Source organism: Pteronotus mesoamericanus, unplaced genomic scaffold (assembly GCF_021234165.1).
Source record: "Pteronotus mesoamericanus isolate MK-2021 breed Mesoamerican mustached bat unplaced genomic scaffold, CSHL_Meso_final scaffold_636, whole genome shotgun sequence".
Classification (NCBI taxonomy): domain Eukaryota; kingdom Metazoa; phylum Chordata; class Mammalia; order Chiroptera; family Mormoopidae; genus Pteronotus; species Pteronotus mesoamericanus.
Genome location: NW_026555324.1, coordinates 3,996,438 through 4,018,988, shown reverse-complemented (window position 1 = coordinate 4,018,988; position 22,551 = coordinate 3,996,438). Strand labels below are relative to the sequence as shown.

The window sequence follows — 22,551 nt, the reverse complement described above, 5'->3', positions numbered from 1 at the left end:
TCCAGCACCCTTTACCGAGAGACTATTCTTTCCCTCCCTGAAGGGTTCTGTTGAAAATCCGCTGACCATTCATAAAAGGCTTTATTTCTGGCCTCACAATTTTATTTTGTTGGTGTAAATGTCTGTCCCTACGTCAGCACCGTATGTACTGCCCTGGTTACTGTAGGTTAGTAATAAGTTTTGAAATTAGGAAGTGTGAATCCTCCAATTGTGTTTTCCACTTTCAGTATTGTTTGGGTGTCGGCGCCTCTTGCAATACCGTGTGAATTTTAGGATGAGCTTTTCCATTTTTGCAGAAAAAATGTTGTTGGTGTATTGTTAGTATTGCACTGAATCTGTAAATCACTTTTGGGAATATTGCCATGTTTAAAACATTAAGACTTCTAATCCGTAATCACAGGATGACTTTTTGTTATTTAGGGTTTTAAAATTTTTTAAGCAATATTTTATAGTTTTTAGTGTGGAAGTCTTGAGCCTCCTTGGAGAAATTTATTCCTGATATTTTGTTGAAGATTTTTGCATCTGTGTTCATAGGAGTTATTGGTCTGTAATTTCCTTTCCTTTCGATGGCTTTCTCTGGTTTAGTTTTTAGAGTAATTGTGACCTCATAGAATTATTTAATTCCCTTTTCTTATGATTGTACAAAGACTTTGCGTTAATTTTCCCTTCAGGGGTGAGTAGAATTTAGGTCTGGACTTTTCACTGAAAGGAGTTTTGACTACTGGTTCAATGTCCTTACTTGTGCTAGGTCTGTGCAGACTCTGTGTTTCTTCTTCAGGTACTTCTGCAGTTTGTGGGTCTGCAGGAATTTGTCCCTTTCGGTCAGGTTATATAATTTGTTGTTGAGTAATTGCTCATAGCTTCTCTTATAATCCTTTCTCAGTTCAGATGATTGATACATATATATCATTATTATGTACACCAAATATGTGTCTTTTCCATATGGCATCATTTGGTATACACATAATAATATTACAGATAATTGTTGGTATATATTATAATATATATATGGATACATAAAACTGTTTTTATAGCAAAAACTGCTGGAAGAAGTACTAATGTAACTCCCACAACTCACAGAACTGTCCCTGGAGGTGAAGGAGCGAGGACAAAGGAATGTCAGCTTGAGTGTCAATCAGGCAAAGATGCTGCTGAGCTGGGATATGGTGCAGGGACCTGGTGACTCAGGTAATGGCTGAGACGGGGAGGAGGTCACTGAGGCTTCTCAGTGGGACGAGATGCCCAAGGATGGGGCAAATGGAAAATTAAACTATAAAGGGAAGTGAGGGGTACGGTGGGTCCACAAGGAAAGAGTCTACCTGAGGAAGAAGGGGTCCTGTTGGGCACCCCAGGATGTCATCCTTAACCTTGTCCTGCAGGCCCTTCTGTGGTGGGCCTCATCTCTACTCCAGGGATGGGCAGCTTGCTGGCTGGGGCCCCCCTCGTCCTGGAGACTGAGGGGCAGGCAGTTCCGCGTGAGACCCACAGGGGCTTGCTGCAGGGGGTCCCCCCCGTCCTGCTCTCAGATGTCATCTCCGTCTTTGTGAGCAACAAGCACACCCAGAACCTCAGCTCCCCAGTCAGCTTTGTCTTCCAGCACGTGAGTCCTGCGGGTGGGGCTGTGGGGGTGGAAGGGGCCTGAGTCTTGTGCACAGTCTTGGGTTCAGGGGCCTCCCCCGTGGGTGCATCACCTCCTCAAGAAAGCCCTTCACAAGTGAGATCTGGGTCCGCATTTCTGGGCACCAGAACCACCAGTTCTCATCTGTGCCCTGTTCCCACAGTCGGAGACCCCTGGGCCAAGGCAGCAGGTGCTCTGTGTGTTCTGGGAGCATGGCCAGAATGGGAGTGGCCACTGGGCCACCGAAGGCTGCAGGATGGTGGGCAGCAGCGGCACCAGCACCACCTGCCAATGCACCCACCTCAGCAGCTTTGCCGTCCTCCTGGCCCTGTACGATGCGCAGGTGAGAGCCTTGAGAGGGGACTTTGTTTGTTGTCTATTGCTGTGTAACACATTTCCATGCGTGTGGCACCTTAAAAACACACACAAGTTTGCTATCTTTCAGTTACTTCAGGTCAGCAATCTGGCTGGTGTAGCTGAGTTTTCCTCTCAGGGTCTAAGAAGGCTGGAATAAGTGCAGTCTTACCTGAGGCTTGGAGTCCTCTTCTAAGCTCCCTGGTGGCTGGCAGATTTCAGTTCCCTGTGGTTGTAGGACTGAGGTCTTGCTTTCTTGCTAGCTGACAGCTGGCATCACATGCAGCAACTCGGGGCCACCTGCCTTCCTTCTTATGTGACCCTGTCACAATGTATCTGTGCTGTTACCTGGAGGACAGCAGGAGAAGCTCCCTCACACCCAAATGTTCTCCAGCAAAAGCCCAGTTCTTTTATGGGCTCGGCTAATTCGGGGAAGCCCAACCAGTATAAACTTCCTCCCCTAAAGTCAACTGTTGTAAGACTTGGATTCCAGCTGCAAAATTCCTTCCCAGCAACACCTAGAGCGGCATTTGGTTGAAAGCCTGACTGAAAATGTGGGCACCCCAGGGGGTGGCGACATGGTTGCCTAATTAGAATTCTGCTTCCCAGAGGGGTCTTTAGGACAGGGGCTCTCAGGGGCTGCGCAAAGGAAGATTCGGTGATGGCAGAGGTCAGAGGGGGCCAGGAGCCAGGGAGCGCAGGTGGGTCAGGAGTCACAGTTGCATTGTCTGCCGGCCAGGCGAGCTGGGTGCTTCTGGGTCGCCAAACCAGAGACGCACCCGGCTGACCTCCAGTGCAAAGTACTGAGTGTGAGCTCCAACCTGAAAATGAGAGAGAGCAGGATCATAGGCAGTGGTCAGGAGCCCTTAGGAGTGTGAACAATACTCAAGGCCACGTGTTCTCCTGCCACTTCACAACATGATTCAGCATTCACACTTTCCTTTATAGCCATGCCCAGAATCTAAAGGAAAATAAATTCTGTGAATTCCAAGGCTTGGGCTTGAGTGAGGGCTCTCCATTATCTCAATTTTTCCAGAGTCTGAATTAATAGGTTCAGTACCCAGAAAATTCTCAGAGTATCCATAAATATCACAAATTTACTTGGTTCCACCTCTATTGCTAACTTCGTTGTAGCTCTTCACTGCCCCCACACAAATATAAAAGTGGTGGAAGGCCCATTACCCCAGAGCAGGAGTGTGTGACCGTCGTCTCCTCCTTGCTGGTCCCAGGAGGAGGATGCCGCCCTGGCTGTGATCACCCAGGTGGGGCTGAGCCTCTCCCTGCTGTGCCTCCTCCTGGCGGCCCTCACCTTCCTGCTGTGCAAAGCCATCCAGAGCACCAGCACCTCCCTCCACCTGCAGCTCTGCATCTGCCTCTTCCTGGCGCACCTGCTCTTCCTCACGGCCATCGACAGAACCGAGCATAAGGTACTGACGCCGCCCCGGAGGACCATCTGACCATCAGTCCAGGAAAGGCTGAGCTCATGGAGCCATGCTGCATTGGGCCCCCTAATAAAATGTCCTTGGGTTCTGGGAAGGTTAGAGGGGTGAGAGGCCAATTTCATATTGACTGGCCCAACTAGAGGCCACACTCTCTTTGGACATTCCCTTCATAGACACCAGAGTTCTCCCCAGTAGCAAGGCTTGGGAGAGGTCCTGGGGCCATGCTCCTCCCTAAGTATCCCACCTGGTGACTCTAACTTCTCCCCCAGGTGCTGTGCGCCATTGTCGCAGGTGCCTTGCACTACCTCTACCTGGCCGCCTTCACCTGGTTGCTGCTGGAGGGCCTGCACCTCTTCCTCACCACACGCAACCTGATGGTGGTCAACTACTCCAGCGTGAGCAGGTTCATGAAGAAGTTCATGTTCCCTGTGGGCTACGGAGTCCCGGCTGTGATTGTGGCCATTTCTGCAGCTTCCAGGCCTCACCTTTATGGAACAGCTGCCCGGTAAGGGCACATTCCGACTTCTTCGTCTTCCTCACCATGTCTATGGCCTTTGTAATACCAACATAGCATTTGATTATGCCAGGTCATGTTAATAGAGGCAAGTGATAACCCTTAGCGCATCTTTTAAAATAGTTAAGGAAAATGTCTTTAAACCTCTCCTTGAAATAACAAAGGTATAATCTAAAAAAGTGCCTTTGACATTATTAGAAGCATTTAACCTTCCTTTTTATCTACATCTTATAGGATATTCCACTTTCGTATTTGGAAGAGTAGAGCTGTTTTAAGTCCTCTAAAGAACAGACTGTATTATAGTTGAGATTTGCATGGTGCTTATCTGTGCCAGGCACTTTTCTTCTTGTTTTTATATAAGTTAACACAATTCATCCTCACACCAGTACTGTAAAGTAGACACCGCAATTGGACCCACTTTACAGATAAGTAAATTGAGGCACAGTGTATAAAGGAAATGCCCGGAGGTGAACAGCTTGCAAGTAGCAGAGCTGGGATGCAAATCCAGGGAGTCAAGCTGCAGAATCTCACTCTTTTCTTTTCAACTTTTAATGCTAGATTTAATGCTTTACTCATTTTTGAAATATATTTCAAATGCCATAAGATTCACTCCCTTAGAGAGTACAGAGCAGCGGTTTTGGCAATAATCACAGAGTGGTGCAGCCGGCACCAGAGTGAATTTTCACAACGTTTTCCACTCCCCGAAAGAAATCTCACACAATATCGTGCACTCTCCATTCCTGCCCCCCACTCCTCCGCTCCTGCCCCTGAACCAGGAATCTACAGGGAGCTGCCTATCCGGGATATTTCCTGAAAATGGAATCATGCATATCATCTTTGTGACGGATCCTTTCAATTAGCATGATGTGTTCGCGGTTCATCCTGTTGTATCAAGTATCATGACATCTTCTTTGTTGTTTTTGTGGCTGGTGTTGTTTGTAAATAACATCCCATTACATAGATACTCCACATTTTTTAAAATCATCCACCAGTTGGAAGACATTTGGATATTTCCATATTTTATGACTATGAAAGATGCCACTATAAACATACTTGCCCAAGTTTAAATTTTTAAAATAATTAAGTTTATTGTAGTGATACTGTTTAACAATATATACATTTCAAGTGCACGGTTCTCTAATACATCAGCTGTTTACTGTGTTGTGTGTTTACCTCCCAAATTCAAGTCTTCTTCCATCACCATATATTTGACCCTCTTCACCCTTACTACCTCTTCCCATCCCCTGTTCTCGTAATGACCATAGTATTGTCTGTGTCCATGAATTGAATGTGTCCTTGTTGGTTTGCTTGTCTTGTTTGGTGTTTTGTGGCTTTCAGTTTTGTATTCTACATATGAGTGAAATCCTATGGTTCTTGACGTTTTCTTTCTGAAGTATTTCGCTTAGCATGGTATTCTGAAGATCCTTCTATGCTGACGCAAGGACAGTACTTCATCTTTTGTTAGGGTTGAGTAGTGTTCCATTGTATGTCAGTACCACATCTTTATCCAGCCATGTACCAAAGGGCACTTTGGTTGTTTCCACATCTTGGCCACCGTGAGTAATGCTGCAATGAACATAGCGATGCATATACCTTTGCGAATAAATGTTTTCAAATTTTGGGGGCAGATACCCAACAGCAGCTTACTGAGTGGGAGAAGGTGTTTGCAAACAATACCTCTGATAAGGGCTTACTATAAAAAATATATTAAGAACTCTTACAACTCAACAACAACACAAAAGCAAACAATCCAATTGAACAAAAGGGGAGAGCACCTAGACACTTCTCACAAGAAGACATATGAATGGCCAACATATATAAAAAGATGCTCAACTTCTTCAGCCATTAGGAAAATGAAAATCAAGAAGATCAAAATGAGATGTCACTTCAGAGCAGTTAGGTTATATGGTTAAAATAGAAAGAGAGACGATAAAAAGCATTTGCAAGGATGTAGAAAATCTTGAACCCTTACACAATGCTGGTTGGAAGGTAAAATAGTGCAGCCACTTTGGAGAATGGTTTGATAGCTTCTCAGACGTCGCACACACTAGCTACCATGTGACCCAGCTATTCCAATCCTAGGTACATACCCAGAAGAAATGAGAACACGTCTACAAAAAAACTTGTACGTGAAAACTCACAGCTGCATTATTCAAAATAGCCCCAAATTGGAAACACACTCAATGTCCACTAATTGGTGAATGGATAAAAGAATGACATATCTGTACAATAAAATATTATTTAGTCATTAAAAGGAATTAAAAATTTTATTCAGCCCTAAAAGCATGCTGCAACATGGTGAACCTTGACTGAAAAACATTTAGGTAGGTTACAGAATCTAGTCATAAAGAACCACATATTGTATGATTCCATTTATGTCCAGAACAGGCAGGTCCACGGAGGCAGGAAGTAGATCAATGGGCCGTGGGGCTGTGGTGGGCAGTGAGGTGCACGGAAGCAGGACGGAGGACCAACTGCTAACGTCAATCTTCTGAGGAGCAGAAAAGCATTCTAAAGGGAGATGTGATGATCGCACTACTCTGAGAGTATTTTAAAGGTCACTGAACTGTACAGCTAAATGGGTGAAATTTATGGTATGTGAAATACATCTGAGAAAAGCCATAATTAAAAAAAAATCCAGCAGATGGGTTTTACAGCAGATGAAAATAATTACATTGACTAGGGCAGGAATGACCGTTAAAGTCACGGTAGATTCCCAGGACTCTGAAAACTGTTCACACACCCACAGACTCCTCCTGTGCTTCAACACCATCTCAGTAACATCAACCCATTGCTCCAGTCTCAGCTCAGATGTAATTTCCGTACGGATGCTTCCCTGACCATGCTGATTTCCTAGACCCTAAACTAAGCATGACATCCAATGAAACTTTCTCTTAGCCACCCATTTTTGTTTTGCTGGGCAGTGTGTCTGATTGTGCGCCTCCTGCCTGATGTGAGTTGTGTGGGACTTAAGACCACGTTTACTTTCTTCATGACTGAATCTTCAGAGCCCAACACGGAGCCTAATACAGAGGAGACACTCAGTAATTGTTGACAAATGAACCAGTGAATGGATTTACATAATTGTTCCATGTTTCACATGACCAATGCATTGTTCTCCTTTTTGCGCTCTAGAGTGTTTTTTCTTTTTTATTAAGTTACGTTATAATTTAAGCATCTTATTGTTTATGCTGTTACAGTTGTCCCAGTTTTCTCCCTTTGCCCCCCTCTACACGGCCCTCCCCCGACTCCCACAGTCTATCCTCACACCGTTGTCCGTGTCCGCGGGGCCTTCATGTGTGTTCTTTCCTAATCCCTTCACCGTCTTTCGCCCAGTCCCCACCTCCCCCGTCCCTCTGACAGCTGTCAGTCTTTTCCATGTACCTATGTCTCTGGTTCTATTTTGCTCATTAGTTTATTTTGTTCATTAGTGTCCACTTCGGAGTGAGATCACATGATATTGACCAATGCATTTTTTTATTCCCTCTCTCTCTCTCAGCTGCTGGCTCCACCCAGGAAAGGGATTTCGATGGGGCTTCCTTGGACCCGTCTGCGCCATCATCTCTGTGCGTGAGGCCGTCGGAGCATCCCTTAACGCTCAGCTGAGGGTCATCATAGGAGCAGAATTACCAGGGTGTTGGGAGGGGGGAATGACTGGAGCAGGAATTTCCCTGGGTTCTGATGGGTTTGCTTTGGTTTTCTAAGGCTGCTCCTAAAACTGCTAACTCTGACACTGTTACTACATGCGAAACCTACTAAAGTGAGGAATTGCTGTTGGACAGGTCCGGCTAGAGACAACAAGTTAAAGTTGTACTCACCGTTCTGTTGTTCCCGAAGGTCAATCTAGCTTTCTTTCTGATGACGCTCTGCATTTTGAAAAGCAAACTCTCTTCCCTCAACACTGAGGTGTCCACCCTGCAGAATACAAGGTAAGCTGGAGAAGAGGGTGACGTCCCCAGAGTCTCGTGTGGTCCCAATAGCAAGTCTGTGTGTTTCAGCAGCCCCTGAGGTCCTTCCTCCGGGGCTCCGGAGGGAACCCGGTGTAGAAAGACGCGTGGATCCTCCTTGGCCGCCAGCCCGGATTCAGTGGTGTGCGGCCGACTCCCGGGCCAGAGTGCTCGTCTCTAACCCCAGCTTGTCACTCCCTCAGCAGCAGGAAGAACTGATGGTGGTTGATAAACATTCTTTGGACTTTTGTCAGCAGTCCTATGACCAAAGTACAAAGGACCTGCATGCACTTGGGAACATCTGAGTCTCCTCCCACCACCCAGCCCACACTTCCATACCCCTGTCAGTTCAGGCTCCTCCTCAGCCCCTGCATTTCTCTGTCTGGAAAAAAATTCTATTGCAGGAGGTGTAGGCAGTGCCTTGTTCCAGGAACTCCTGTGCAAATTCAATACTGTTTCTCGTAGGTCCCTATCAGTATCCTCTCTAAGTTTTGCACGACAGTATTTGGTTGTATTGGGGATTTGGACAGCCTGTGAGCTTTGTGAAATAGGATCCTGCCTCTGTTACTTTCACCGCCCAGGCCCCAGCACAGAGCCTGCCTGACGCACAGGACAGCCTCAGCAACGTTGGTTTAATAAAACGGTTGAGCCTTATAGAGTTTTGGAAACCTACATTATGTAGAGTGACAACCCTACTCAATCCAGTCTAAATGCCATCTAGTACCAGAACGACATTTCTATTGCGGGGAGTCATTGACAGGAAAGGTCAGAGCTGAACACAGCTCAGTCTGTGAACCCATCACCAACGGGGGCAGGCGGGCAGGAGCATCCGTGGGGTGGAGATGAGAGGGGCCTTGATTCTGTTGCTCTGGGTGCACCACGGGCCTCCCTTCTCCTCCTCCCCAGGATGCTGACGTTTAAAGCAATGGCCCAGCTCTTCATCCTGGGCTGCACGTGGTGTCTGGGAGTCCTGCAGGTGGGCCCAGCTGCCCGCGCCATGGCCTATCTCTTCACCATCATCAACAGCCTGCAGGGCGTCTTCATCTTCCTGGTGTACTGCCTCCTCAGCCAGCAGGTACCACAGTCCGACCCCCACCCACACCCTTTCCGTTCTCACTGCTCTCAGTGAGCTGACTCAGGGCGTGCTTTGCCTCTGCAGGTCCGGGAGCAATACAGGAAATGGTTGGGAGGGATCAGGAAAGCCAAAGCGGACTCTGAGAAGTACACCCTCTCCAGCAGGGCCACGTCTGAAGCTTCCAGGCCCAGCACGGTAAGGTCACGCCTTGTTCCCGGAGCCTGTGGCTAACAGATCCAGTAGGGTCGCTCGTGCCCATCACACGGGACACCCTGGGTATATAGCAGGGGCTGTCCTATCATGGCTCCCACGGGCTTTACTCTTTGACTCTTTGACTTTAACCATTAGCACATGTCTTAGTTAAAAAATACATATTTTTCTCTCATTTCTTAGGAACTGTGTTCACCTTGACTTTCCCATATCAGCACTCTTATAGAGCACCCGCCCTGTGCAATGCATAGTGAACTAAAGGAACGAGATCAATCATCTGAAGCAGGGACGCACGTTCCATTCTGAGAGCCACCTTATCTTGTCCTTCATCCTCCTTTATCTCATGGTCACTCAGCACCACCCAACAAAAAGGCAAAGATGGAGAAAATGGTGTACATATTTAAGAATTAAGCAGAAATAAATGTTAGTTGTCATTTCAGATTTTCTTAGTAAGACTACCCAATTCTTTTCAGCACCCGCCACGCACTGCAGAACCAGGAGGGAGAAGCCATCAGGGCATGGGAAAATTCCTGGCAGTGATTACTAACAACCACCACTGGTTTAGATTTAAGTAGTTCTATTATTATTAAAAATGTTTTTTACACATGGAACGTTCTTTTACTTACACTTTTCACCACTTCTTCCATCTCCCATTGAACTTGTTGAGTCTTCTTCCCGATTTAAATGGGCTTGTTACGCTACCAGGCAGTGTTGCGTTTCTCTCAACGTTCAAATCCTCCACGAGCACTGGTTTCAGAGTTGAATCTTCTATTTCCTGTCCCTCTCTCAGCAAATACTCTCACCACCTGTTCCACAGAGAAAGTCCAAGTCACCACGATGGCTGTGAACTGCACGCTCTCACCGCACCGCGCACACGTTAGTGTGCAGCCTCCCCACGTTGCCGTGTCGTCACCTCTATTTCCCTTCCCTGGAGACCGCGCTTCCACCTGCGCTTAAACCTCATCATTCATGCTTCATCATTGTCCTTCCGTTATTGTTCACACATTCTCTCTCTCTCCTCCTTGCTTCCATTTCTCCCTCCATTTCCTCCTCCATCTTCTGAAAAGTTTTCTTCCCTGTGTTGTGGAAACATATTTGGTTCTTTTCTATCTCTCAGTCATGGACCGATCGGCCTGCCATTCCCTTCGAGCTCCTTACCAGCCAAGAGTTGCCTTTTCTCTGTCTCTATTTTCTTGCTTTAAATTTACTCTCTCAGCTGATGGGCATATGGCTTCTCTCCCCCATCATTCCACCCAAACAAGTATCTCTTAGGTTTACAATGATCTCCATGTCATTAAATGGCCTCCCAGAAACTCCTAAAAGTATTTATCAGTGTTTTCTCATGAAACACACCGTCCTGATCCTGTCTGGATTCTATTTGCTTGCCCCTCCTCCGTGTCTTTCCTCTTTTTTTCTTTCTTTCCTCCATTCCTTCATCCTTGGATTGGTTCCAGAACAACTTCAGTTCTCATTAAATTTTTTCTTGCTAGGCAATAGCATTCATTCCTTAGATTCAATCACCATAGAGATGCAAATGATGGCCACATATGCTTCTCTAGCTCTGACTTCTCTTCTGAGGACCGGAAGAGCATTCCCAGCTACTTACGTGACATCACTGATGTCCCCAGGCCACCTTGACTGAGCCTTCCAATATGAGACTCAGGGTCTTACCCTACTCCTGTCCTCTCCGCGGTGCCTTTCTCTGAACGGTACTGCATCCATCGTGCGGCAGAAATATGGAACCTGAAAGTTACTCTCAATTATTCTCACTACTACCAATCCATTATACAATCATACAGTCCTGTTGTTGGTATCTTCTCAGTACGTCCCCATTGCCGTACGTTGCTGGCTCAATCTCCATTACCCCTGGCCCCGGAGCCAGGCTGCCGTCTTCACCTGCCCGAACCGCCGCAACATCCCCCTGACTGACCACCCCTTTCCACTCTCATCGCCTCCCAGCGCCTCTCTCCACAGAAGTCAGACGGATCTCTTCAAAACAGAAAACACGAATCACGTCATCCTGTGTTAAACCTGTTACATGTGCTTTCTCTTGTGTATAGTTCTGAATTATTTCCTGAAGCACAACATTTATAAACTTGTTGAATAGAGAGAGGCATGTGACTGTGCCCATCCCAGTAGCAATTACACCGAACTTCCTCTAACCTACGAATAAATAACTCATACTGGTGATGGAAAGAATCAGGGAAAAACAGAAGAATCCAATGCTGCCGCTTTTATGTCCTCGGTAGTGGACAATAGATAACATGTCTGACCTTTCCTTAATTTCCCACCTGCCCTCTTTTATGACTCCAAACATAAAGTACCATTTCAGAAACTGTGAAGCAGAGGGGTCACTACATGCCATTTGAAAGGGAGAGACCGTGTTTTGTAGCACATTTAGTTGTTCTATCCCCTGTAACTTGGGGTTTAGAAAACATAGGGAGGTGAAAGTCCTGAGGACGCCGAGGTCTAGCAAAATACAAGTGATACGGCCTTTTCTTACCCTGAGCAATCCATCTGGCAAGGGAATTTTGTGATTAAAAGTTGCTTAAATTTCCATTTCTTATTTCTTTCATCAGAGAAAACTTTCAAGCTGTCTTTCCATAGTCTTATATTTTGTTTCTATAATATTCTCTTTCCAGGTTAATTAAGAAGATCTTTGACTATCATCCTCTTATCCCATGGAAACTCTGAATGGTCGTTCTTTGAGCCATTGAGAGATGATAGAAAGATTTTGTAGCGTGTTTCAAGAAATTCGCCATATCAGTAAAGCGAAAGAAGTCATGTTGGACATGCTCGAAAGTCAATTCCTGCGAAATATGGAATTGTTCTGTGCCCTACAGTGTACCTGGAAAACTTGGCATGTAAAATGCCCATGGCGGCCTAATTCCTTGGTAACTTTGAGTTAAGTTACTGCAAGGCTTCTCCTTTCCACGAAGGCTCTTCCAGAGACTGCAAGTCTATGAGCAGGAAAACCAGCCTTGAAAGATTTTCTTGCCAACAACATGAAAAGGAATGAAAAGAATCCACCAGTGTCTGGATTTCTTAATTTCTTTGTTCAGTATTTCTATGAGTTTAATTGTTTACTCATTCAAAACTATTATTTACTTACCATGTCTAAGGCAGAGATCAAGAGGGACCCGGGTCCTGCCTTCTTGGAGCTCTCAAAGGGAAGTAAAGTAGTTTCTGCAGCCAGAGTTGCCTCAGGGGAGGAAGGTTTCTGCCCCTGAGCCATAGCTGCTTCAGCCGTGGCGCAGACACGGTGTCTCATCCTCGCGGCAGAATGCAGACAGTTCGCAAACTCAGGTCGTGGCGTGTACCTTTTGGGCTCGTGGGCCAGTGAGTGAGTTTATTATGATTTTCCAGAGAAATATAATTAATAGAGTTCTTAGTTATTGACTATAATCCTATTGTTTGTATTTTTAAGCTAAGAGAAAAGGGTTCACACATATTTAGATTTTTGAAATTTTTCTTTTCGTCTCTTGTAATGAACTTATGTAATCTCAGTGATTCTCATTTCCCAAGGACAGCGCTGGCGTACGCTTACTCTCCTGAGAAGTTATTAACAGTGGCCTCTCTCACTCTCAAACATGTTCTTTAGATGTCAAATCAGGTGATGACTCCTCAAGTAACACATTTTTTACTTAAAATGATCTTATTTTCAAACATTATTTGGTATAGCAAATTTGGTTTGTTATAATCTTTTTCCTTTTTAATTTTTAATGTTACGCCACCCTTTCAGGAAATTCTCGTGTAGCTACGTCATCGTCTCGTATTTTCTTCCTCTTATTCCCAAAATGTCTGTATTTAGTACGTTTAGTTCATTTTCACTTGTCTGTTCATTGGTATATTTCGATGGCTTTAAAGCGTCTTCCTTTTTGTTCCCTGTCCTGCATTTGCTCTGTTTATTTTTACTGTTCCTTTGGATATACCAAGAGTTGCTGAGTTTCTTCTTTAAAATGGGATTTTACATTCAATGGCTGCCCCTTAAGTATAATAGTTACCTGTCATTGTTTTAAAACATTGCCATGTAACTTCCAAAGGCAGCAGTAACCTCTGTGACAGCCTATCCCCTAAGCGATCTGGGAATATATTAACTTGAAACTCCTCCTTCCATACAAGTTATTTCTGTCCGGTGGTATGTTTACACATTTTTATTAAAACTCCCTAAATCAGTCATTGTAAAGAGCCTCGTCTTGTTCAGCCTTTCTGTTGAGGCTTAAACACATATTAACGCTTTCTCTGAAGACCAGTCTGTGTTGAGTGTCATTAGAACCCCTGAAATCGATTACTTTCTTCCTGGAGTTTATTGTTTAGATGCCCCAGAGGGAATTTGTTAGCAGTAAAGGTGCTTAGATTTTGTTCATTTGAAAATGACTGCTTTTCTCCATTATTTTTTTTTACACTTGGCTTTGCCAGTTATGAGTAAATACCCTCTTTTGTCTTAGAAAATAAATTAGATTTCTATCACATAAAATTGAGAAAATACTGAATACCACAAATGGTTTGAAGGTTTATTTGTTTTTATTTGGCTGATCCTCCCTCCGTTTCTGTTGGTTCTATTGGTTCTTTTCATTAATCCGTCTAAATGAGAAGATTTCGTAGAAGATGTTGATACAGATGCTAATGGAAGTGGAGAAGTTTCGCAATCTGCTATCTGCAAGCTGGAAGCCCAGGAACACGATGGTGCAGTTCAAAGGCCTGAGAGACAGAGCAAATGGTATATATTCCAGTCTGGGATCTTGAGCGCCAGGGGCACCGAGGGCAGAAGACAGGTCATCAGCCTGGCTCCCCTTTTGCAATTCTGTTTCGGTCCTCGACAGAGTGGATAAGCGCATCCGCGTTGGAGAGGGCACGTGCTTTACTCAGTTCAGCAAATGCCAATCTCTTTTCTTCTGGAAACATCCTCACATAGATCCCCAAATCATGTTTCACCAGCTGCCTGCGCATCCTGTGACCCAGTCAAGTTAAGAAATAAAATTAACCATCACAGCCAAATACAGGCGCACTTCGGAGAGTGTGTGGGTTCAGTTCCAGCACCGCAATAAGGTGCATTGCAGTAAGATATGTGACACGGTTGTTTTGGCTTCTCTGTGCATGAAGGAGTTTTTAAGTGAGCTGTAGCATAACGTCTTAAAAACAAGTTACGTACTGCAATTAAAAATTACTTCAATGGTAAGAAGTGCTGAACACCCAGAGCCTGTTAGAAACCTGGCGCTGACATTCTCGCTTTCTGGAGTGGGGATGTGACAGGCTGGTACCGAGACTGGGGCAGGGGCTGCGGAAGGACTGGGTGGGGAATTGTGTGAATGAAGATGGGAAAATTGGGAAGATGGTGAGGGGACCTGATAGGAATCGAGTTGTATTGTAACCGGCTGGTGCAGAGAAAAAGGCATTTTCGGCATATCTAGGAATTTATGAGGGTTTATATTAGTGAATTAGTAACAAATGTATTTACTTTTCTGTTCCCGTTATTTACAATTTTCAAATTAAGATGAAATTGGACAGAATCAATAAACACATATACTGTTCATTTAGAATCAACAATTGCCAGAATTTACAGTCACAGTAAAATTCTTTCTTAATGTATATACACACATATATGTTTTCTTGATAAAATACTTGGTAGTGGCAGATCATGATGCTTCATTTTTTAATAGTTGTTTATCAAGTTTTGAAGAATTTAAAAATATTCTCTACATAACGATCATACTATTATTACACCGAAGAAAATTAGCACTGTTAAGAACATTTTAATAATTTATTTTTAAATGATGGCTGACGTACATAGACAAATACCTACCTACCTGCCCCTACCTATTACCTTCCCGGAGGAACCTGTTGCATTTACTTCCCACCCACCACCGAGTCCTAGAGCTTTCCCGCCAAACTGTACCCTGCCTCTGACTGCCCCTCCTGTCCCCACTGTCACCACCCTGGCCAGATTCACCATTAGTCCTGAACGCCCCACCCACCCCAACCGGGACTGCTCCCAATAGCCTCCTGCTTCCAAGGTCCGCCCTGGACACGGAGGCCAGAGGCATCCCTTAGAGGGTGCAAGGCACGTCAGACTCCCGAGGGAGCAGCCCCCGGTAGAGCGGCGTTCAAGTCCTTCCTCCCACAACGGGGTGTCCTTCCGGAGAGGACTGTCTAACTCCCCCGATTGGCGCGGGTCCACCCCGCACCCTCCCTCTACCCCCAGCCTGCTGGCTCCCCTGCCCGCGGGGCCCCGGCTCAGAGGCGGCCTCCCGCCCTGGGGCCCCTCCACTCTAGCCTTCCAGGAGTTGCAGTCCTTGCAGAATTCGGTAGATCTGGGCTGGTAACCAGGGCATGTCGTTTTACCAGTATGTTCCCCAAATGAGGACCCGCCATGCAAAGTCAGTCAGAGCGAGCAGGTGTGAGCGGATCCCATGCACCACCGTGCGACTCTAACCTGTCCCTGTCACTCTGTCCAGGGGCTGAAGGCGGCTGTGCAGGCTCAAAGGGTGGCCGCACCGGACCCTGCACTGGGCATCCCAGACCCCCGGGTGGCCAGGGGTCCCGGTGAGTGAGTACCGGGTGGAATCACAGTCGGAGGGCCTGGCTTTCCTGGGGGACTCGCGTCCGCAGCCTTCGTTTCCTCTGACTGCAGGCAGTGCCCGGCCCCTTTGGGAGAGGATGCGTAAGAGCCTCTCGTGACCTGTGCGTTCCAGGGGAAGGCACTTTCAGGATCCTCAGCTTCTCTGTTTTGGTGGGTCCCAGATCCTTCTGTTAAGAAAGAGCAGGCCCCACTCCGCTGTGGCAAAAGGCCAGACCTCTCTCGGGAGAGATTAAATTCTTCAGTGCACCAATATGACGGTGGCGGAGATTCGGGTTGAATTCACTATACGTGGCACATGTTTTAACCGAACTTTAGGAAAATGAGGTTCAAAGGCACATTTACTGAGAAGTAGGGAAAAAATTCTGGAGGACCAGTAACACCTTAACTTTTAAGTCCAAGCTCTGGATTAGATCTTAATTGCTAGATCATTTAGTTTGTACAGAGGTGCTGTTTGGAGAAGGTTTGGAGAGAGTATTTGAGGCCTGGGAACAGCCTCTGGAAAACCCCTCCCTCAGGGGCAGAGAGAGCCTGGCGTGCGGAAGGGCGCACGGCCGTCTGTGGGAAGGGCGGCCAGGGACGTGGGGAGAGTGGGATGAGCTGCCCGAGAGGGAGGGGGCTGCAGAGCATTCTGGGCCTGGGAGCGTGGCGGGAGGACCCTGGCTCACATCCTAAGGCTTCTGGGAGCTAGGGTCACATTGAGGTGAGTGGGCCACGCACCTGTGGTTCTAACTGAGCCCTCCAGCACCTGGTGGGCGTGAGCGGTGGTCAAAGGCCGTCAGGAATGCAATGGTGGCGGCCCAGACTTGGAGTGAGTATGGAGTGGATGTGGTGGGGGCCCCAAGACCACTCCCAGGTTTGATGACTTACTGGGAGGGCTCGCAGGGCGCACCACACAGCTGTACGCATGGCCATGGTTTATTATAGGGAAAGGACACAAAGCAAAAGCTGCCAAGGGAAGCAGTGCATGGGGTGAAGACTGGAAGGAACCAGGCACAAGCTTCCAGAGCCCTCTCCCAGCAGATTCACACGGGATGCACTTAATTCCTCGCAACGTGCTGGAATAACGCGTGTGAAGGGTTGTCTGCCAGGGAGACTCAGTAGAGACTCAGGACCAGGGATTTCACTCAAGGCTGGGCACGTGTGCGCGCTCTGACTCCTAGACGGAGAGCAGGCATGGAGCACAGACTGCGTTGTATGGACAGTTTAAGCAGAGTGACCTCCTCTCATCAGTTAGGGCAGTGGGAACCCTTTTGAAATCCAAGTTGCTGACTCCAGCCAATGTCCAGCCCTGTCACCAGCCTAGCTAAGGAACACAGTCTGACCTGCTGTGTTAACTCTTACCTGGATGGCAGGGAAGAATGGAACATTCATTCTAATACATGTAAGGGGTGAAGTTGAGACATTTGGTGAGTTGTCTATCTATACATTTACCAGATGGTCCAGAGCATTTATTTGCCAAGCATTGTGGGGGGCCAGGGTTGTTACATCTAAGTTGTGAGGGAGTGACATGTATGTGGATCCAATAGGGAGGGCGGTGTGATGTCGCACAGCCATGGCGAGGGCTGGGCTGGGAGAAAGGAGAAGGGTGGGTGGGGTTGGGGAGAGGTGGGCGCTTCATGTAGAGAGGCCACTGCTGCCTTTTTTGGATTAGCTGTTGGGGTGTGTAGAGTGTCAGAGAGGGGTGAGATTTCTCTTCTGAGGCAGGGATGTCACTTCCAAACATTATGGATACTGGAAGGGAAACAACCTTTGGGAAGAAGGTAGTGAGCACATGCTTCTGGAGCAGAGGCAGTAAAACAACAGAAATTTGTATCTCATGGTTCTGTGGGCACAGAAGTTGGATATTGAGGTGCCGGCAGGGTCATGCTTCCTGTGAAATCTGGAGCTGGGGTCCTCCCTTGCCTCTCCCGGCCTCTGGTGGCTGTGGCCTCCTTAGTGTTCCTTGGCCTGTAGACCCATCAGCCCAATCTCTGCCCGCGTGGCCACATGGCCGACTCCCCGCTTGTGCCCAATTCTGTGTCTCTTTTCCTCTTTTTGTAAGGACACCAGTCATTGGATTGAGGGCCCACTTTACTCCACTCTAACTTCATCCTAACTCATTACATCTGCAAAATCCCTGTTTTCAAATCAGGTCACAATCTGAGGTACCCCGACCTAGAATTTCTTCTTTTATTGGAGAACACAGTCCAACCCATCACAGACTGCCGTTGGGTTCTCCCAATTTTGTGTCCTCTCCACATGCAAAATACATTCACGTGATGCCAACATTCTCCAAACTGTCACCCATTCCAGCTCAACTCCAAGTCTAAAATTGCATCTGAATCTCATCAGCTCAGCAGTTCACAAAATCACCATGCAAATCATCCAAATCAGGTATGAGAATTAGACTCAGGGTGTGGTCTAGTCTGGGGCCAACTGTCTCTCCATCGTGAACCTGGGAAAGCAGAGAAGGACATATCTGCGTCCAGACACAAGGACAGAACAGGCTTAGGACGGACATTTCCATTTCTCGTGGGAGAGAAGAAAGGGGTCCTGGGTCCCAAGCCAGTTCAAAACCCAGCGGGGCGAGGTCAAGGCCGAGAAGACCGCTCTGAGGCTCGGGGCTCTGTCCTCCGCCTGCTGGGGCGACAGCCCTGCCCTCTGGCTCATTCTGGATATTCCATCGTGTTCCCCAGATAGGCAGGTGGAGAGAGTGGAGCCGAGGGTTGGGCGCCTGGGGCTGGGGTTCTGGTGCGAGTGAGCCTGGGGATCTGGGCCTGGTGAAGTAGAGCTGGGAACTGATGCCCCGAGGGGCAGGTTGCCAGCTGAGGCAGAGGGGACTGAGGGGTGAGAAGAGGAAGGCCTGCCACCCGGGGAAGAGAGCCGGAGGCGAGATGAAGAGAAGCTTCTACGAAAGACCGAGATGGGGGCTGGGTGTGTGGGCGGTGTGTGTCCCCGTGAGTGTGTGCACACAGGTGTGTACACACGTGGTCACTCACCGTCAGGGTGGACAGTCCTTTTGAGTCTGTGTGAGCTCGCTGGGCCTCCCAGCTCTCTTCTCCTCTAGCCCTGCCTGCTCGGTCCCTTGCGTGGCTGCAGGAGGAGAACGTGGAGGAAGAAGCTGTGGTTCCCAGGGTGCCATCCACCTGTGTACAGGTAAGGAAGACACCCTTCTCGCATTTCCTTCTTGCTTTGTGCTTGTTCCCTTCCCTTGGCCTGGAGCTTCTCGACCTCACAGGCCTGTTGTCCAGGCAGGAGGTGTTTAGCCAGTTGCAGTGGGTGGAGGGCAGCCCAGGCGGTGACGTCGCTCCCAGTCACGCTTTCCCCAGGCTGTCGAGCGCCATGTGCTGTTGAGTGTCAGGAAGGAAAACAAGGCCAGGGTGTGAGCTGTCCTGGTCTCATAGCCTTTGTGTTCTCCTTCTGGAGCAAACCTCTCTCTCTTGCCTTCAGTTGGCTCAGGTGTGCTGGACCCCGGGGCTGGAGGGGAATAAAACTGCAAAGGCTTCCTGGCTAGTTGTCCACAGCTAAGTCCTGTCACGAAGTTGAGGTCCTTTGACGCTATGCCTCTGGATGCTATCCCTGTGTGAGAGAGGAGCAGAGAGAGAAGAGTTCTCGTTTTGAGGCCTACGCCAAAAGGCCAATTCTGAGGAACCTCGGAGCCCCATCTGAAAATCCTCCGCATGTCGCCTCCCTTCCCCGGGCTTGCCAGCCCCCGTCACCCTCTTGAGTATCGGCAGAGGTGGCCTCTGACTGAGCCTGGTGGGTGTGCATTTTAGGAAGCAATCACCTTTGCAGATGTGACCGTGCTCTTCACCCTAGAGGAATGGAGGTTTCTAGACTCTGCACAGAGAAGCCTGTAGAGAGACGTGGTTCTGGAGAACGACAGGACCCCGGCCTCAGTGGGTAAGGCTGGTCTCTCCTCTTCCTCCACAGTCACGCAGCAAGTGTGGGTTCCCGGAACTGAGAGGTGAGAAGACAGACCTGTCCTGCCGTCATGGTGCTTATAGTCTAGTGGCTTCCCCGTGGAAATGAAGGTCTGTCTGCTGTGTCAGGCCTCTGAAACACACCCTTGAGCTAGGCCCTAGGTTGTGGGGACCAGAATGTTCCAGTGTCATTGGGGACCAGTGAGGGAGCTTGGTTGTTAGTGGAAGAGCTGTGCTCTGCCCATTGGGATTTGGGCACGTTATCCCTGCTCCCACTCCAGCGCCCCTAAAGAGTGCAGACCGTCAGCCCTGGTTTGGGGCAGGCGCAGTCCACCCACGCCATGTGTTTTTCACCCGAAGCAGGGGGTGAACTCTGCACACTCAGTACTTTCTCCTATGAAAGTGAAAGGAGCCCTCTGTGGGCCGGGAATGCGGGCGAGCCTGTGGCCAGTCCTCACACCTCATCGTACACGTGAGAACCCACAGCGCGGGGAAACCCAATGAGTGTGATCGGTGCGAGAAAGCCTTCAGGCACAGCTCTTCACTTACCGTGCGTCAGAGGACTCACGCCAGGAGAGAAAACGTTAGGAATGGCCGCCTGCCTTTATCAGTGTTGCATTCGTTTGCTGGGCCCCTCGCTAATTGACTTCCGTTTTGTGAAAGGAGAAACATCTGGGCTTATGTTTCTCTCTCATAGTACCCGTTTAGCTACATCCCATGTTTGGGTGTCAAATTGCATTTTTGTCTGATTCTTAATATTGTCTCAGTTGCCATTCTTATTAAATGTTTGACACATGACTTACGTGGAATTAGATTTTAAAGAACTGTACATGGTCATATTTTTGTAGTAGTATAATTACTTGTAGTGGAATGCATAAACCTTATGAATGGGATGGTTTTGACAGATGTGTCCATTCAGGTAACCAGCACCTCATTTAAGAAACAGAACATTTCTCTCATTCTGGAAAGTTCCTGCATGTATCTTGGAGTTTTATAGTTGCCTTTTGTTGTTGGCTTATACTTTTTTCCTTTTCTCTCTCTGGCAGCCTTTCACCGATGCTGAGAGAAGAATTGTGGTGAGCTGAGCGCTGAAAGGACAAGACCTAGGCTGTGTTGCGGCCACCATGAACCCAGGGTGAAGCTGTTAGTGCCCGGGAGCTGGGAGCATTGACCGAAGGGTCTGACTGCCTGGGTTTGACCAGTCTGCCTCTCTGTTCTCCATGACTGTGGGCAAGTTGCTTCCACTTTCGGTGCCTCCGTTTTCTCACCTGTAAAACGGGCATAATAAACATTTTACAGAGGCTGGGAAAGTGAAAAGAGGCAGTGAATCCTTGGCACACATGAAGTGCACCATGATATCAGCAGCCAGTGTGACTGTTTTGTCTCCCAGAGCGGTTGAGAAGCCCCCCTGAGCTTTAACGGATGTGGACACGATGAGGTGGCGCTGTAGCTTGGTGATGAAATGGTCTTCGGGGTGGGGGTTCAAGTCTGCATGACACCGGGCAAATGGCTACGTCCCCCTGCGCCTTGCGCTGGGAACAGCAGAGGAGCCAACCGCAGAGGGTCTGTGAGGATTACACAGATCAGGCTTTGGCGAAGGGCCTGACAGAAAGCGGGTGCTCCCTCAGGGAGAGCTGCCAGATCGAATGGTGCCGCCCCACACAAAGGACAGGCGGGCAGCCTCCCGGGGAGGGTGGGGCTGGCTTATAATGTAATTACTTTGTGAGCAGTGTATGTGGTCTTTGTGTAACTGAATCTTTGGTATTCTGTCAGATTTGCTTTTGGTCTAGTTTGGCATATTCTACTAGTTACCTACCCAAACTGCCCCTCTTCCTTAAAGTAAAACTAAAACTTCCTTAAAGTAAAACTGCCCCTTCTTGTAGCCAGAGGAGGCCATGCCTCGAATTCAAGTCAGCATGAGAGGTGGCTGGATGTGACTCCTGGGAAAGAGGTGGGAGAGGAGTGGTTTCATTGAGCCAGGTCCCTCCACTTGCCTTTTGTACAAACAGACATGCTGTCCAGACTAGGGGGGCCATCCTGGGACCACGAGGAGAGAAGCCACAGGCTAAAGAGAGAGGGCCAGAGGTCACAGCCATTCTGGTGTCCTAGCTGGTGTCTTAATGTGTCTGCACCAGCCCTGCACTGTTCATCTCTGATCATCTTGGTTGGTGAAAACGATGTACTTCTTACTGGTATGTGACATGGGCCCTTTGGAAGAGGAAGGGACCGGAGGGGAAGGGAAGGGAGGGGTTGTTTCCAGTTGAATACAGTTCCTAACTGATATGCTTAGTACATGGGCAGTTTGTGTAGTGCTTCGTGGGTGGCTGAAATCAATGTATTGTATTCTACATGTCTACATAAATGAGCATATTATCTGTGTACAAAAATTATTTGCACATTTGTTAACATTGGTGTCTGTCTTAGCTCAAGCTGGTATAACAAAAAACCACAGACTGGGTGGCTTATAAACAGCAGAAATTTATTGCTCCGTTCTGGAGCCTGGAAGTCCAAGATCGAAGTACTGGCAGATTTAGTACCTGGTGAGGACCTGCTTCCGGCTTCACAGGTGGCCAACTTCTCTCTGTGTTCTCACAGAACAGGAGTGAGGCAGCTCCCTGGGTCCCTTTTATAAGGGCACTAACCGCCACCCACAAGGGGTCCATCCCTAAAACCCATCGCCTCCCAAAGGCCCCACTTCTAGATACCGTCCCGTCGTGGTAGGCTTCAGCATGTGAAGTTTGGGGGACTTACACATTCAGTCCGTAGGAGTCCCTGATCTATCATTTACTGAAAGAGCTATGTTGAACTCTCCCACCATGATTATGGATTTCTGAAAAAATCTTGTAGTTCTGTCAATTTTTAGTGTCTCTGTTTAGAAGCAATGAAGTTAAATGAACTGGTCTTTTAAG

The 22,551-nt window shown here is 47.8% G+C and overlaps 1 protein-coding gene across 1 annotated transcript in view; it reads left to right on the top strand.

The window, feature by feature from the left end:
* LOC129061500 (adhesion G protein-coupled receptor E2-like) overlaps positions 1 to 22,551 on the top strand; it is a 68,078-nt gene that overhangs the window by 3,207 nt on the left and 42,320 nt on the right. The window contains 9 exon segments of the mRNA XM_054562161.1: positions 1,081 to 1,188; positions 1,380 to 1,600; positions 1,782 to 1,961; positions 3,202 to 3,399; positions 3,684 to 3,919; positions 7,428 to 7,494; positions 7,766 to 7,857; positions 8,782 to 8,950; positions 9,035 to 9,145. Of these exon segments, the coding sequence (XP_054418136.1) occupies positions 1,081 to 1,188; positions 1,380 to 1,600; positions 1,782 to 1,961; positions 3,202 to 3,399; positions 3,684 to 3,919; positions 7,428 to 7,494; positions 7,766 to 7,857; positions 8,782 to 8,950; positions 9,035 to 9,145 (1,382 nt within the window).